Source organism: Cnephaeus nilssonii, assembly GCF_951640355.1.
Source record: "Cnephaeus nilssonii genome assembly, chromosome: 11".
NCBI classification, from domain to species: Eukaryota; Metazoa; Chordata; class Mammalia; order Chiroptera; family Vespertilionidae; genus Cnephaeus; species Cnephaeus nilssonii.
The window spans coordinates 53828055-53846378 of NC_137082.1; the positions used below are offsets into that span (position 1 = coordinate 53828055).

The 18324-nt window shown below is 41.8% G+C and overlaps 1 protein-coding gene across 2 annotated transcripts in view; it reads left to right on the top strand.

The window, feature by feature from the left end:
- Positions 1-18324, top strand: part of ATP9B (ATPase phospholipid transporting 9B (putative)) — a 136869-nt gene that overhangs the window by 54977 nt on the left and 63568 nt on the right. For both annotated transcript variants that reach the window (XM_079783667.1, XM_079783668.1), the window contains exons 9-11: positions 4879-4959; positions 5278-5353; positions 8516-8592. In XM_079783667.1, the coding sequence (XP_079639793.1) occupies positions 4879-4959; positions 5278-5353; positions 8516-8592 (234 nt within the window). The remainder of the gene's footprint in view (positions 1-4878; positions 4960-5277; positions 5354-8515; positions 8593-18324) is intronic.

The following is an 18324-nucleotide window of genomic DNA, read 5'->3' on the forward strand; positions in this document are numbered from 1 at the left end:
TAACTGTCACTCATTTTGACTTTTCTGTTTCTAATGTAATGGATTTCGGGAATATTTGGTGTTCTTCGCTATTTGTCACATCATCAGTTGAGCATGTGTCCATCGTGACACAAGGAATAAGTGAACCTACAGATCTTAGAGCTTTTCTTAATGAACTGAGGACACCATCAAGAATAACCTCTCTAATTTAGTTGCATTCCCAGAGCACCTAATGTGATCAGAGAATTAAAATTTTGACAAGCCCTTTAATACAGCTGTGCTGCAGTTCCTGCAGTGCTGGCTCCGTGTCTTGGTACTACACAGGCGCCTGTCTAGGAGGTACACATTCCAGGCACCCTAGACATTCGGGAAATATGTTTCTAGCTTTTGTGATCCCCAGGCAAATTTATTAACAACAATGAGGTCATAGTAATTTTCAATAAATCATGACTTGCTGATTTATTTCAAAGGATCCATATAGCAGTAAACAATACCATTTACATTTAATGAGTTTTATTGAACGAAAGGCAATTTTATTTGTAATGAACCACATGTTATGATTAAGGATGTATTTTAATGACCTTTAAGTAATGCGAACAAATGTTGCCCTTGACCTAATAGCAGAGGCTTTCCTACATGATTGAAAACTTCAGAATGGTTTTTAAATTATCATGAAAAGCTTCGAATGGCATTCTCATTATTGTGCCATCATTCAGTCATTTGATGTCTAATATACTAGATGAAATGCATTCCCCTAAATGTTCATGCACATGTCGAAGTGAGGATGGTTGCTAGCTTGTTCTTTATTTCCATGTCTCCAAAGGTAATCTGTTATATGAACGTTTTATTTTTTTGAAAATTACTATGACAGTATAATACTTAACTGATGAATGATTCTCAAACTGGCCTTATCCTAGGAATCATTGGCTGCTTGTTAAACATTCTAGTCATGTTTTCATAAGTCTAAAATTACTATACAATGTATTTCTTCTTGTGTAAACTAGCTTGACTTAATTAGCTTGAAAATAAATTTTTATTAGTTAATATATATAGTCTCTGCTGCAGTCGCAGACCCACAGTGTTGAGCTGCTGTACTCCCCCTTCAGCTGGTGTAGCATCTCTGCTCCAAGGTCTCCTGGAGGGTGTGTGAGGAGCTTTCCCAGAGAGTGTGTACCGTAAGTCAGGGACGGGGATGCGTTAGCTTTCTGCCTGTTGGCGGTTCTCTGCGGCAGGGTTGCTGTGTATTGAACTTGATAGTGACAACAGTGTTTTCCATGGAGAATCATTTTGGTAACATTCTGTGAGTAATTTTTGGAGGTTAGTCATGGTCCTCTTTCCTCCTCTGATTTTATGTATTCAATCCCGTTGTGCTCTGAGGTGTGGTTTCTGTTTCCTATATTGATCCACCTCAAGTCAAGAGAGAAGTTTTTCTCCTTCACCAACATCCCAGAGGTCAGTGGTCCCAGGCTGAGGAGACAGCTCTGTCATCCTCCTTTTGTGACTTTCCACTGTCCCAAATGTCTGCTCCCAGCCGGCTCAGCCAGCAGGAGGGGAAGTGCGTGGGAGAGCACTCTAATCCCAGGCACTTGGCACTTCTCATCACATCTCATCACTAGAATGAGCCACTTGGTGAGAACTAGCTGTGTGTGTTCTTTATAGGGGCCATGCACCCATCTGAAGCTCGAAGCTCTGCCTTTAAAGGCCATGGCAGAGTGGTGGACAGTGATCTTCATCTCACTGTCCCTCATTTGCCATCACACTTCTCACTGGGTGAGGCATTGAGACTCCAGTCGTTAGGGTCCTCAGAACAGATGCTCCCATTAGAATCTTGTCAGGATTACCATCTGTACTATAATCAGTTACTTCACAGTTGTTCTCAGGAACTCTAAGCAACTTGAAAATGTGTATATCCCTCTCTCACCTAGATTAAAGGAGGAAATGAAATGCAAACAGCAAAATAGTACATGGCTCCTGAAGAGACCATATCATTTTTAGGCCATTGCCTGTTTTCTGCAAGTGGTGACATACAGCCAGCAGCCAGGCTCCTGCTCATAGAGCAGCCCTGACGGGAGGCTGTGCACACAGCAGGGAGCCCTCCATGTTCTGCCTCCCTGGCCACAGGGACCCTGAATACATGTTTAGAAGTAGCAGGAATGGAAAGGCCACGTGCATTGCAAAACCATTCCAGGAGTAGGAGAGCATCATGCAAATCTCTGGTGTGTTCTGAGAAATCTCAGAGGACACTGCAGTCTGAAAGAAGCCACGAAGAAGGATCAAGTGGAGATGAGACCTCATTGAAGGACATGATCGTGGAAATAAGAACACGGCATGGGGCTGGAGAAGAATTGTTCTGCAGCTCCCAGAACAGAGGCCGGAGTGTGGTTTTGATCGCTGTTCCCAGTGGACACACTGAGTCCTGTCAGCAGCAGGTGGTGAGGATGCATATGAAGTGCTGCCTGCGAGGGGAAGGGTGTCCCTTGGCACCTCGGCTTGCCCAGAAGAAAAGCAGGTGTTCGGGTAAACATGTTGCTGGAATAAACAGTTTAGGCCCAGTGAGTCTTTCTTCTCTGGGAATGCTGGGAACCCTCTTGAAATCCACATTTCCAGACACTGGCCAAGGCATCTTTACAGGGCATGTATATTGTTATTCTAGGTCCTTGCCCAGCTGGGTGGGACCAGCCTGCCCTATTGGTCTCAGGTGTGTCCTGTATGGGTCCTGGATGCAGCCATTTGAAATGGCACCCATTCACCCTAAAGTCCACCTGAGAAAACCCAGCTGTCCATTTGAATTTCAATCTCTAAACCCGGGAGAAGCTCCCTCAGGCAGCAGGAGGGGAGAGCATGTGGACAGTTCTGCCAGACTAGGGATGAGCTCCTTCCTGTGCCCTGCCAGTATTCTCTGGCAGCGTCATTGGGTATCAGGCAGCAATCCTAACTCCCTATCTTTTCAGTCATCCCCTCCATTTACCTTGGGAGTGGCCCAGAACAGATCTTTCCCTCTCTGGGACAGCAGCACTCAGTAATAAAGCTGCCTTACTAAGGCCTGTGAAAAGAAGGAAAGTGAGAGAAGCAGGTTAGGCTCATGATCAACTGCTTCGAGCTGCAGTTGATCTAGAGTGCCAGCCACAGGTGACAGCAGTGACACCTTGGAAGATGGGCCTCCCACTTGCAGCTGTGAGCAGGGGTCACATGTTGGGGCAACAGTGGCTCAATTTCAGATGGCCCCATCAGGGCCCAAGCCCTTGGTTATGGTCAGCTCAGAGGGCCCAGCCAGCATCCAGTTTTCACGGTTTATGTCCCTCCCAGGGGTTCAAATTCTGCACTAGTCCCAGGTCCCAGGTATCTCCATAAGGCCATTCCTACACTCAGTTTGGCATTGCTCGGGTCATGGTCAAAACACTCCTGGCAGACAGTGAGAGTTCAGTACTGGCATCTGGGGTCTGTGAGTCCAGGGTTCCGAGTGATGAGACTTCCAGGCTGTACCCTGAGAGCTCTGGCTCAGATATGGCATCAGCCTCACACCAAGGAGAGTCCCAGAGCTGTTTAGACGGGAGCACAGTCTGTGTCCAGCACACTGGAGTGTTGAGGGCATGGCACTGGTGCCACTCAGGGCAGACCAGAATGCTGCCCCCTCCCCCCTCCCTTGGCCCCCGTTCAGGAATCAGAGCTCAGCTGGAGAGCTGCAGAGTTGTCTGTCCCCCAAGCAGCTTTGACCTGGTTGTGCAGCTTGAGTGGTTAGTTTTCTTTTCATTAATCTTTTTAATAGTCACTAGATTGTTCTGTCAAACCTGTAGTCCTATTACAGAATTTTCCTGTAATTTAAGTCTCTTTTTTATTCTCCTGAACTTTTTCAGTTATCTTCAGGTTACCTTACATCTGCTGATAACTCTCACAGTACTAATAAAAGGGAAAAGGAATCCCGGTCCTCCTGAGAGGACACAGAGGACCTGCAGATAGGAGCAAGCCGAGGCCAGGGCACTATCTGTCCTGTGCAGCCCATAGGCAGCAGCGCCAACAGGAGCATGAGACAAGGACAGATTTGAACTCCTTACTCTTCACATTTATGGACCAATGTCAACATCCCAGTCAAATTCAGCCCTTCAGTAAAAGACCAATATTTTTAAACTTCTGTATTGAACTTGTCCAGTTTTCTGTAGCCAATTAGAAATATTTAAAAAAGCAACACTAAAATATCAATAATTAAAAGACTGTTGAAACTTTATCTTAAGAAAAGCACAAGTACAAGTAATCTCTATTAGTGGCTGTAATTTACGCATTATTGTTGGGGTCCACGTGATCAGTTTGAAAAATGCACCAGTGTGTTTGGGTCATCACAGACTTATTTGGTCACTCTCCACCCACACTATCACTTGCCTGCCCCTGTCTGAATTCAGGTGTGCTTCACATCTGCATGCTTGGAGCTTTGCCTTACAGGCGGTCAGAATCCCATGTGGGGTATGAATTTGTCCAAATCCAGACAGATGAGGATCTTTCCATGTTGTAAATTCCTGGTGATCTGGTAAAAATCATTGTGCATCATTAAAAAACTGAAATTTATTTTAGATACATTGCTAACGGTAATATAACTCCTGTTGTTTTAATAAAATTAACCAAACTTTCTTTACCTTACCAGCATCTCCCAAGTGCTTTGGACACACACCTGTCATCAGGTAGCAGTGATTTGTTAGAATCAAGAGAACTGCCAAGCCTCCCTTGAGCTTAGAAATTGTTTCTTTTAGTTATCTTCCATCCTAATTCATAATGTTGGCACAAAAAAATATAAGAAAATCATCCATCACTTTTGGTAAATAATATAGAAAAATAATAATTGGTAGCTGAAAATTTTAAAGAAACTTTGTTTAATTTTAATGTTACTAATTTAGATACTCTGTATTCCAGGACCTGTTTTCCATCAGTGCTTATGTCCATGCTCAGAAGCCACAGCTGGATATTCACAGCTTTGAAGGCACATTTACCAGGGTGAGTTAAATCTTCCGTTAAATCAAATATACTCATTGTGTATGTAAGTTAAATATAACAAACCTTTATTTAAAAGAGTTTTATCAGGCAGATTCTGCCCTGTAGTTGTTCAAATGGGGAGAAATTCCTGGTGCTTCCTGCTCCGCCATACCAGAATCCTGTCTCAATTCCTTTTTTCCATCTTATTTTGCAGTGCCTTTTCACTGCTGGTCAACTGGATCCAGCTGTGGACTTCTTTTTAATGCTGTAGATATCTGAAGTGTGAGTAATGCAAATATTGGTAATTTAGTATTGTTTTCCTTTTCTTTTCCTGAACAGGAAGACAGTGATCCACCCATTCATGAGAGTCTCAGCATAGAAAATACATTGTGGGCAAGCACAGTTGTTGCATCAGGTAAGAAATAAGCTCCATTTTTATAGTTAATTCTCACATAATAGGTGGTGCTTTGTGTTTTTGAGTGGCTCCAAACAAGTGTTTCTCAAGATGCCTGGCATAACATGGAAACTTTACTAAACATACACTCCAGTTCAGTGAGTGTCAGACAGGCCTGAGAGTCTGCATCTCAGACAAGCGCAGGGCCACGGCTGACAGTGATTGTGATAAATACAGAAAATGAGAGGAAACATTTGGAAATTTTTATAGCAACTGATGAAGTAATTTAATGTTAGAAAAATTGTGGCGTATATTTTCTTGTTTTTATAATTGTTTCTTTTGTTACTTTATTGTTGTGGTATTTTACAGAACTAGTCCTCACAACATATTAATAATTTAAAAATAAAACCTGGCCCTTTATCATTCATTGTTTGTGGGGCCCCTGCTCTAGAAATAGGTTACTCTGTCTAGGGATAAGGTAGCTGGAGAAGCTGCTCCATGAGGACAGCCCCAGAGGGACAGCCCCGAGCTCTGGGACAGGGACAAACCAGCTTCTGGCTGAGCATACAGGGGAAGTGAGGACAGCAAAGAACCCACTGCAGCATGGGGTACATCATCCACAACAGGGATGGGAGTTGCTGCTTCTCAAACCTTCTGTCTCATGGGCAAGTGTAGAGGATGGGAGGTAGGTGGAGAAAATGGGCAGAAAGTGTTGCTCTGATGTCTTCCCCAAACGTGCACGGTTGCCAGAGCCCAGATCTGGTGCAGGTCCCATCTGACACTCTGTGTCCCTGCCTCATCTCTTTGTGTAGCTTTTCTCAGGCTGATTTATTGGTTTCATTGGGGCATGTGGGTATATCTGGCAGGTGTGTAGTGGTCACTGGTTCACTGTCACCACTGTGTCTCCACTGCTGCTTGGTGCTTCTTCCCCCCCCCCCCCTCACCCTTCCCCCCCAACACACAGGGATGCTCAAGCAGCTTGTACGTGAGGTTTTGTTGAGACTGGCTCCAGGAAAGCATCTGTAAATTGTAGCCAATCCCCAAGGCTGCCATAGGGGCCTCAGTTTTCTTACTGTGTGTAGCAGGTTCTGGGTATATGATTGGGTACAAGAAAGACTTTGGTTGCTTGATCTTTCTCTCAGTCTGTATGTCTGTTTGTTTTTCCCCTACATCTTGTCTTTCTTATATGCAATCTTTCCTTAAGTCTGACAAATGTATTATATCTTGTTGCCCCCTCACGTCTCATTTTTAAATTAACAGGTAACCCCTTCCCCATCTTTCTTTGATTTGCCATGTATACAGGTTTACTCATTCTTTTAGGCTATAAATATATACCTTTTGTCAAAGAGAATGGAGGATATTTCAAATATGCTGTTCTGACTAGTAATTTTAGTAATTAAAATGCATGGGAGACTCAGTAAAAATGCATTATTCTGACTCCAGCAAGTACTCATTTTTAGTAAGAATTAAATGAGATAATACATGAGTCTTTACCAAACTTTAATAGATTAAGTACATAAAATTGCACGAGGAATTCTGTCAAATTCTTATATAAAATTCTTGTGTATGTTATATTTAACATGCAAATACTGATTTTAGTCTTTGTCTGTCTGAATGCAGTGTTTCTTGTTGGTCTTGTCATTTCGCAGACTTCATCTGGGACACTTTAAAGTGTAGTGCCAGCCTGGAGTCAACATCACTAGTCACCTACCTACACATTAGGGCAGTGGTTGCTAGCTTGATTAACTTTCAAGCCTTTTCTGAGACTTGTTTTTTATAAATTAATGTTTTTTATAAATTAATTAGAAAGAAATTAATTTTGTAATTTTCCTTGTTCTGTTTTTATGCTTACTTTACATTAGTGACACTTATATTTTCATTAAGTTAAACTTAATTGGCAAATTAGGAAAGTTTTAAAGTATTATATCATTGTGAATTTAATATTTTTCTATATATATGCTAACAGACAGAATATCTAAGAAGTTTATTGAATAATAATATATAAAGATAGCATTTGTGCGGTTTGGAGTTCACTCTGCTTTTAAGAACACAGCTTCCCCAGTGACACACCTTTTTAAAAGGTGTGTGTGGGAGGGTGTTTATTCTAAAACAGAAAAATAGGTGTCTCCTCTACAGATTTCACTACTTAGCAGTACTCTAGTGCTCTCTTCCTGAATGCCCTGTGGAGGAGGCAGTTTGTCCTGTGACTTGTGGAACATGAGCTGTCATTGTGCTTTATGTCCAGGAGATCCTGTGATCGCACTTACTCAGAGGGTCCTGCCTAATGACTCACTAAATACCACACCTTCACTTAATGTGACATCAGAGCTTAATTATAGTAAATTCTACAATGGTTGTTGACTGTCTTTCTTACTTTAATCATATTTCTTACCTTCAAATTTTTCAAAGTTAGGATTTTAAATTATGCACAGCTGCAGTTCTAGAAACAGACATCCATGGTTTCAACTTGACATTTCAGAGATGCCTGCCTCTGTACATCTTTTGCAGTCTATAGGTTGTTCTGGGGTACTTTATGATTCTTTTGTCTTAAATTTGATGGAACACAAATTTATCATTTTTTCTTGACATACAATTAGAAAACCAAACTTTCAGGAGATGAATAAAAGAGACTAATAATATCTAAATTGAATATCAAATATTTTTATAATATTTCTCTTATTGTTTTAATTGTATATGTGCCAAGATATCAGCAGAGGCTCTTATATTAGGGCTTTAATCTTTACAGTGAAATATACTCCTAGACTCTTGTTCACAGAAACTGGTTCAGTTGGTACCATCGTGGTTTTAAAAGGTCACATGATGACTTTGACCAGTTAAGAATGTGGCCTCTCTTCATTTAACTTCAGTGTTAGAGTTACCATCTTAGTAGGCAATAATGAATGAACAATGTCACTCTGTTTTCAAAGAATATTAGTACATATTCTAATGTAATCTGTAGGTAAATTTGTGTTGCTTAAGAAATCATTTGAATTTTTCAAAGTTTATTTTAAAAGTTAAGATTAGGTTTTCTTGAACAAATCCAATCAAATGTGCTGTTGGATACATTTATATAAAATTAAATGGTGTAATAATATTTCCAATCAAATGATTTAATTAGAAAATATTATCTCTGTGCTTACCATTTAAAGTATCTCTGTAAGGACCACTTTCGTGTTTTTGCAGGTACTGTAATAGGTGTTGTCATTTATACTGGAAAAGAGACTCGAAGTGTAATGAACACATCCAATCCAAAAAATAAGGTAGGCTAGATTAAGGAGCAACTGCTTTAATGAACTTGCTTTTTCCTTTCAGTAAGAAAGTACATGTAGTTCTGAATAGCCCATTCATTTTAGCTTAATACGTAACGTAAAATTACTTTCCAAAAGGTTGGTGATTTAGGATAAGAATTCTCTGTATTTATGTAACAACATGCGCATACAGAAGAATTTCCAAAAGTATATTTTCTTGGTTAATCAGTTTTATATGTCTCTTAAATTTTCATTACTGGATATATAATTTACCCATAATTTGACAGTTAATTGTGGGTCTCTTAATGTCTCTTCAATCTATTTACTTTACAATTGGCACTCTTTATTTTTATGTTAATGATTCGTTTTAAAATAAAGGAATCTGCATTATTTTTAGAGTACTTAATTTCATAGTGTTATATTTTTAAACTAGTTTTATGTAAATTATTGCCATTTTAGAAGAGATATATTAAAAACTAGATTTTAGTTTTAAAAACTGCTTGATTCTATTTCTAAACTAATTATATTCCTAAAATTGTTATTTATCCACTCAACATGTATGCATGGTAAATCATCCAAAGTTATATAGATGACCTTTCTTAAGTTTATGACCTCCGGTAAGAACTCGAACCCTGGCTTATAGTCTGGGCATTGCCACTAACCAGCTCTTTGACTCTGGACATGTGGCTTAATTCTGTGTCTTACTACTCAATAAAGGTTACCTATCATTATTATCTTCCTGTGAAATGAAATGTGAAGTGTTAACGAATGCCATAGATTTTGAACCCAACCCTCAATGTCAGTCAAGAAGTCTTTACTAAGTGGTTATGCGCAGTTCTGGGTTCCCCGCATCCCTCCGCCGACCCGACCCTGGAAAGCCCCGTCCGCTGACCCTCTGCACTCACTCCTCCACACTCTCTTCCTCTCCCACACCCTTTTAAAAAAGACCCTTCTAGATTTCCCTGGTGTTAGCAGTATGTACCTTATAATAGGAAGGCACCTTTGGAGTTTCCCACATTGGATTTAAATTGTCACTTTGCCTCTTGACAGCCTCACACGTAAAGCAAATGTGCTCTTCCAGTGGCAGGCCCCTTCCTGGTGCTCAGTCCATGTTCCGTGCCCTCCCCAACGGAAGTCGTGGGGGCAGTGACAGCTAAGGCAAGGCAGAGTGCTGCCCATGCATGCACGCACACTCACAAACATGGGCACACATGTGCACAGGCATGCACGGTGCTGAGCACTTATTTGCACTAGGTCACTAGTCTGCACCACACCCTCCGCCAAGCGCTGTGCTTCGGTCGCAGAGCAGGGAGATCGTAGAGCAGGAGGCTGGGGCTTGTCAGCCCATGTTCGTTTCTCCTTGAAGGCACTATGCACAGAGCTCCAACTACATATGGAAGCATTTGTGTAAATTAAGGAATAATCTTAGGAGAGAAATAAAGTCTCTAAATTTGCATATGCCATTAAATCTTTCTAAGTGTTAAATGTCAGATTTAAAAGGAAAATTTCAGGAAAAGGTTACAGGCTACAATGGACAGCAAGTAACAGATGTAATTTATCCAGGGAAGTATTGACATATGCTGGGTGAAAAGAGTGTGTGATATGTAAGTCCCTAAGTAGAGAAGGGAAGACAGATTATTATTCACTGTTCGTACGACATTATCGTCTGCAGTCTGCAGCTCACTGTTCTGACATAGCTTAGTAACCAACAAACTTTTGGACTTCAAAGAGCACTAGTAGGAATAAAAAGTAAACATTTAATAGGGAAATCAAATCATTTACCCAGGTTTCACTGGACTTCTTCAGGGAAGCAAAACTGTTCCTAACCTCAATTCTGAGAGCTATGTGCATGGAGTGTAGCTGGGGACCTTAACTGATGTGATCAGATAAGATTTTGTGGTGGAGTCCGTTGGCAGCCATCATTTGGGGTGAGAATACCGATTTATGAGAGTCATGTCTCTGTCCAGCTATTCCACGGGCTGCCCTGAAACCATAGTAGCTACTACAACACAGGTTTCTTCTCCTCACTGCACACGTCTGACAAGTTGGCAGTTGCTCTGCTTATCATGGCCTCTCAGTGCCTTTGGAAACTCATTTCTATGACCACTAGGTCAGAGGAAGTGGCTGAGTCCATACTGACCTCACGGCTTCTGCCAAGGAGCCATGCAGGTCCCCTTTCCTCAGCCAGAGCAATTCAGTGGCCTTGTGTAAGTTGAAGGACTCAGGGTAGTACGGCTCTACCTTTCGTGCAGAATTGAGAGCTGACTACCCACTGCGTGCTCATGGTTAGAGTCTCTAGTAAAAAAAGAGGGACCTCATAGAACCCCCCATGCCAGGAGTTAGGGTGGTGAGCAGGAGAGCAGCCAAGAAGGACAGTGGGAGAAGAAGGCATTTCCAGAGGCCAGCACACTGGTGCTGTGGAGGCAAGGGGGACAGAGTCAGTGAAGAGAGGGCCATGGGAGGTGCAGGTAGGAAACATCGCAGAAGTGACAGTCATTGCCATAGATCTGTTGGTGTGCAATTCAGATGGACAGGTGGGAGCGCTCTTTCAAGGTCAGCGGTGTCAGGCAGGGTGTGTGTGGGGGCGGTGGGAGAGTGTATCAGAGCACTGGCACCAGAGAGGGAAGACTGAACAGGCTTGGGGCGGGGAGTGGGTAGCCCCGGCACTGGAGACCCAGTGGAGGAAAAAAACTGTACCACGCGAATAGGGTTTTATTTATTGATTTTGTTTGTTTCCGGTGAGAAAATCAATATTACAAAACTATGAATGCTTTCAATAAAAGAAGAGAGGGTCTTAGTTTTTAAAGAACTAAAAATATTCTACAGAAGAATAAGTCTTGTGGGCATTCAGGAGGAGTAACTTAAATATGTAAACATAAGGTTACTTAAAAGGAAGTTACATATTGTTATATAGAGAGTAGCTGCCATATAAACATGGCTTCTTTGATTTATATAAAATATTTACAATCATCAGTCAGTCAGTCCCTCCCTCCCTCCTCCTTTCTCACACTCTGTTTCATTTATTTGCTATTTTCATTATTAGTGTGTATAAGAGGAACATGAAAATTTGGGAAATTGCCTGAAGTTCCTAGGATAAAAAACACTGCAGTAAAAACAGTGCTGATTTAAGGGGGAAAAAGTTAATGCACAGGATTTGAGGTAATGAACTTGATGCAGAACATGGTAAGGGTTTGAGGCCCCTTCTGATACACAGAGGACCATAGCCTCACAGTTGAGGCTTGTGAATTTCTGAGCAATCTATGGACCCAACTAGTGCAGGGATTTTCGGTTTGTAGCAGAGCTGGTAGCAGGTGTGTGGTTTCCTGAGGCTGATTTTCAAGAGCCCCAAAGTGGAAGCAAAGTAGTGGCTAGTCTAAAGTGGCAGGTGGTTGGGTAGACATGTCAGGGGATTAGAGGTAGCATGCATGCCTGCAGATCAGTGGAATCAGTGACATCAGAAGGCCCTATGGTTAGGATAGTAGACATCATAGCACTTCCAGCACCCACTCTCCCAAGGCTGTGACCAGGAATGCTGTCTCTGTCTGGGAATGCCACCAGCCTTTCTTGCTCATGGGGGCATGTGTGTGTGCAACTCCCCACTGGCATGGGGACTTCTTGAGGATGAGCATTTGTACTTTTTAAACTGTTCTCCCAGATGGATGTTGGGTTTTTAACCAGTATTGTCGGTTGTTTCATAAAACATTTTAAAACTTAACATTCTACTTGACTGATGTCCCAAGCCTTATTTTGGCTAATTCTCTTTTTTGTCTTCATTTCGTTCTCCTCTAGCTTCCTTTTAAAAGAAGGATGATTCTTCATATACCTAAAACCTAGCGTTAACAGATATCATACTACTTTATTCTAAGTGTGCATTTTAAAAAAATAGAAATGAAGATTCTTCCTCTAGGTGCTGCCTTAATCATCTTACTTTGTAAGACCTAGCCCTCACTGCCTCATCTCATGCCCTAGGTGAGTGGTCGGCAAACTCATTATTCAACAGAGCGGCAAACCGTGGCTGCGGCTCGCGAGCCGCAGTTTGCTGACCACTTCCCTAGGTGAGTGGCTCTGGGCTGCTGACATCAGCTTCACATCAACCTACACAGCCCAGCTGAGTCAGTGATTGGGTGTGGGGGTTCTGACGCCACTGTCCCCTTAGGTCATGGCAACTAAGATGCACAAAGAATTCATACATGGGTTCATTAAGCTATAACCAATTTTAGTGACTCTGACACATGACCACTTGAATTAGCCTTGGGATTGGTCTTTGAAATTGGATCTTGAAATCTAACTTGATGATTTTATATAATGAGAACATAGCTTTATACTTATTGCTTAAGTTTATTAAAATACTTCTTTTAAGTGCAGCATGTTTTATCCAGACGTGGGGATTAAGAATAAATCCTACAGTGTTGTTAGATGGAGGAACACTCTGCAGTAAAAAAGAAGTTCTTAGAGCTCCTTTTCAGGGTGAGAATGTTTTCCCTCCTCTGTCACCAATACAGACAGAAAGCAGGGAGATGAGTCCATACAAGCTTGACGATTTTATTTGAAAACTTTGAACAAATCAAAAGTCTTTATTACTAAGCAATTACTTTTATGATAATATTTGGTGAACGTTTAAATTATAAGGAGTGCAACTTGATGGACTGCTTTATAAAACTGAGCTTGAGATATATTTAATAAGATGACACTTGATTACATTTAAGAGGAAAAAATTTCTTACAGAAGGTTAAGAAAAATCAATTGTGACAGGTTGCCATTTTCACGCCATTCATAAGAATAAGTTGCTCCTAGCAAGAGCGTCAGGATGAAATGATAATACAAATTGCTTCAAGTGGCTATTGTCATCCCTTGGGCATATTGATTTGTGTTCCTAATAAAAAGATGCTTTCAGACGTCTCACTGACAGACAGGTGATATGTGCCATTATGGGAATTAAAGCACTATGCTCCTTGAATTGTTGCAGAGGCGTTTCAGATAATAGAGCAAAATAGAATCAGCTATGGTGGACTTTGCAAGTTAAATTATCAAGGCTGTTTTGGAGAATAGCTTCTTATTTTTAAAAGGACAATTAATATTTTAAAGTTCTGTTGATTTATATTAAAATATTACAATGGGATAACTTATTTTTCTCTTTCCTTGTGGTTGCATGCAGGCACAGCACCCTTAATTTTTTTAATAGTTGCCTTCTTGAATAATAAAATAGTTTCTGATTTACATACTGGTTTAAAAATGTGATCATGTACTTCCTCAAAGAACTGTATGTTGTAGAATGTAGTATTGCAGGCAGTCCACGTAGGTAAAAGGGCTTTTGGAATGCTTGCTTTGGTTACTGTTATTAATATAACAAATCCTAGTGTTTCAAGCCTCACCAAGAGAAGACTAACTAGACGGAGAAGCAGACCTGAACTCAGGTGACTCAGGAGCATGTGACAGGACAGGGTGGCTCTGGGTGATGACACACCCAGCTCACAGCACTCGCATAGCCGCATCTGTGTGCCACCGCTGCTCACAGTTCAGAGTTGTGTTTATCAGCATTGTGAACAGAAGTAAACTCATCATTTCAGGAAAGCAGTAAAGAGAAAAAATATGCTAAGTGTTGCGAAGGCAGTCCTGACATCGGGAACATAATGCTTGTCAGAGGGAGCAGCCAGTATCCAAACTGGAAAATGGAGTCAGTCCCTGAAGGCCTCTTAAGTATGAATTTTATCACAAAGCAGGGGTTCTACATAGGAAACACAAGCATATTTATTATTATTTCAAGTCGGTACCTTGTATTTCACTAAAAAGTTTATATAAATTTCTGAATAAGGGCTTACTAATCATTTCTTGTGTAGTAAATAAGAACTATTTGGTAGCATTTCATCAACTCTGTTCAGTACAGCTAAATTCTCTATAATCAAAATTCTTAACAGCAAAGTATAATTTATTCATGAAGCAAATAAGCATTTCAATAATGGTTTTTGTTTTTTTAAATCCTATGTTCTTTACCCTGAGGCCATAAAAATTGTTAGAAATTTGTGGAACTTGTGATAACTTATTTATCATGACATCTTAATCTTAATTTATAAGCTCACAAAACTGAGTTCATTGAGACACTTTTTTTTCCTGGATGAGGAGAACGTGCTGGTAGCATTTTGTTTTAAGGATGAAAGACCAGATAGATAAGTACAGTGAGATGCTGATGTGGGATGGAGGAAGCTGGTAGCACCCAGTCACCTGTGTTAACTGGCTCTTTTACTCCCTTAAAACTTCTAAATTTCTAAACAAGCAAGCATGCAACACAATGTTATAGAACTGTAATATACAGTCCTTTTTGGTTTATTTTTACCTTTTGAAACAAGATCTAGTCGGTTACAAAAATTTATGCTTCCAAACAGTTAAAGAAGAGGAATTACTTATATTAAAAGTTTATAAATGTATAAGGTTTCACCCTAGCACTTTTAAGGATTTAAAATGATGTTTTATACAGACCCATAAAAATGTTCATAGAACATTGAGAATGCAGTCACTGCCTAAGTGGCCAGTCACTTTTTCATAGTGGTTTCTTTGGCAGGAACTAGGATCTTAAAAACAGGTGCATTTAAAATATCCATTTGCATAAACATTTGCTACACAAGTGGCCAGCACCCCTGGGTGCTGTTTCCTGGAGCACCTGGCTCCGGTGGTCCTCACCGGCCACACTGCAGGGTGTCGGGGCTGGTCGCTTCACTTCTCTTCTACACAGAGTGTTCACCTACACCCTCGCTGGTGACCAGCTTCCTTGTCCCATAGGATTCAGCAAACACGATGACCAGCATCCACACGTGTCCCCAGCTCTCTCAGGCCTTGCTTGGCTGTCTCTTCCATTGAGACCCTTTTTCTGACCTGGTTTTCCACAGTCAGGATGGTTACTTGTTTGCAATTCCACCGTCATGGTCAGGGCTTCTCCCGTCTGTCACAGCACTGACCATTACGTCTCTCAGATCCACCTACCTCCTCTGTCCACAGCCTCCATCTGGCTGACATTCCCACACAGGCAGCACCAACAGCTGCTCTCCCCCAGCTCCCTCTGTCCCGCATTCTCTGCATCATCCCCTGTGCCACGTTTACAAAACAGTGCATAGGTTACTTCAGGGATTCCTTCCGCTCTCATGGCAAACACCGAAAGACCAAGCCTCTGCTGTCACCTGCTCCAGGTGTGCATCCTGGGTCGCACACCCCTTACTCCATGCTTCGCCCCACAGGCTTGCCTCTGCTTCTCGGCACCGGGCTTCATGATCCCATTTGGTCAACCCTCTTGTGGCAGCCCCAGCACACCTTGTGCTCTTCCTGAACACTGAAGGGAGGTGTAACTAGATAATTGGTGGTCTGTCTCTTCCTCTAAAATGTAAGCTTTTTACCATAAAGATTATCCATCTCAGTGTTATCTGAGTAAACCCAGGATAACTGCTCGTTTATCTGTCTGCCTCTCCTGCAAGCTTTTAAACTCTCTGGAGGCAGGAGCTATGCCTTATTCATCCCTGTGTCCCAGCTCCTCAGACACAGGAGATGTTGGACAGTTTAAATTGGGAACTAACAGAGGGTATAAGTGATCCTTATTCACATATAAACTATGTGTAGTTCTTTGTCAAGGAGATGGTTATGTCTGTAATAAAAATTGAATGAGAGATGTTGTCCTGGATACTATGGGTGCTCTGGTGTCTAGTGGTGTAGAACATGGGGTGGGGACACGGCAAGGAGCACATTGATTGAGCACTTGCTGCTCTACATGCTACAGGCACTTCCTGCATTGTCACGTGTGTGACTTGAGGTTTTCTGTTTGTTCACAGGGTTATTATGTTGATTGATGCTCGTATTGGCCCTTCTTTGGCCTGTGGGAGTCCCTTCAACCTGGAAGTTGTGTCCCATTGTTGTAAATCCATCATTTAAAAATATTTTTTTCTATCTCTGTCACAACAAGATGTTCTAGACTCATCTTGTATTCTTTGCCCCAGCCCTGGGATCAACCCTGTGTTCCTTTAATCAGCAGAGCATGGTATTTAGAAGTCAGGATCTGGGAGCTGGGTGTGCTCATTGATGTTCAGGTATGTTCCCAAGCCACACAGTGGACAGACTGAGGGAATAGATGGATGGGTGGTTGGATGCATGGATGAATAGGTAGATGGGTAGGTGGATGGATGGATGGGTGGGTGGGTGGATGGATGGATGGATGGATGGATGGATGGATGGATGGATGGATGGATGGAAGAATGAATGGAAGGAATGGATGGGTGTGTGAGAGGGTGGGTGGATGGATGGGTAGATGGACAGACAGACAGAGGGGTCGGTGAGTTGAAGGAATGGATGGATGGATGGGTGGGTGATTGGTTGGATGGATATGCATACACATCTTTTAGGTCTATATTTATTTTTATATTTATGTGTATTGGACACCATGAGTTCAGACACACTTCCACTTACAATTCACATCCATGGCATTTCTTCTAGTCTTGTAGTCTTTCCGTGTTGTTGTAATTCTCTTCCCTGACAGTGAGAAACATGGTTACCATTACCCTTATTGTCTTTACTCGACCGATCCCTGCACGTACCAGCCTGCACCTCCTTCCTCCTGAGCTCCAGCACCTGGGCCAGACCACCCTGGCCTGTTTTCTTCCTCACTGGACTTGGCTCCACTGTCCCCCTTTCCCCACCTAGGCTGTGCCCTCTTTGATGCCTGGACCACTCTGCTCAGGCACATATGTGTATACTGTGTTTAGACAGAAAGATGTGGACACATTCAACAAATAATTCTCTCGTGATTTTATTTTTATTTCACTTCTTGAGGGCTAAAGCCATGTGTTTGTTCATTTTGTAGATTTCATCCAAAGCTTATAGTGTTAAGGCAAACATTAGGAGTGCAGTAAATGCTGATTTAGTGAACCAGATGAGTCAGTCATTGAGAGACCAATGAAAGACACATTAACTATGTAAATCAGCACCCTGAAAGAGCCTTGAGATGAGTATTTGTCTTTAATTGATTTAGGAGAAAGTATGACCAAAAGAGCTCCGAATCTCCTTGAGTGCAGAGCATAACATTCTACCTGCAAGCAGTGTGTTTCATTTTTTCCACATCTGTGGTCTCAGACGACTGTGTCAGCATAGCAGGTGTGCTTGCCAAGGGACCCTTGTCTTTCCAGAAAGCTCTGGACAGATGGAAGTGCCTAGGGTTCATTCCACATGGGGACACCATCTCCCTCCAGTGACCCTGTGTCTCCGCCCTCTCAGTCTGCCTCATAATCACAGTGAACCTGCCTGAGTGTCAGTGCCTGTCGCCTCCTCTGCTGCTCAGGGAGCAGAAGTAAACACTGTCACCAAAGAGATTATAATCAACAGGGGCGTTCCTCACAGACATACTGTCGTCTTTCTATTCCCTTACGTTTGCACATACCAAATCCATAATAAGTAATGATTTATCTTAGGTTTGACTTGCTCTGCTGGCAATAAAGATAGTGTTGTTGTTTTTTAATGTTCCAAATTAAGTGACTTCAGAGCTAATGAACAGATTTAGGAAACTAGGCCCAGAACTCAAATCATGTCTTCTAAGCTGCACAGCTAGACTTCAGTGAATGCTGTTGTTGGCACTGATGTGAAATCAAAAGTGTTCTTCTTCACTGCGGTAATGTTGATCACTGACGCTGTTACCTGAAGCATGGAATTGCCCAGCTGCATTGTGGACACTCCCTCCATCACCAAATACATACATAAAAATCAGAGCTAGAAAAA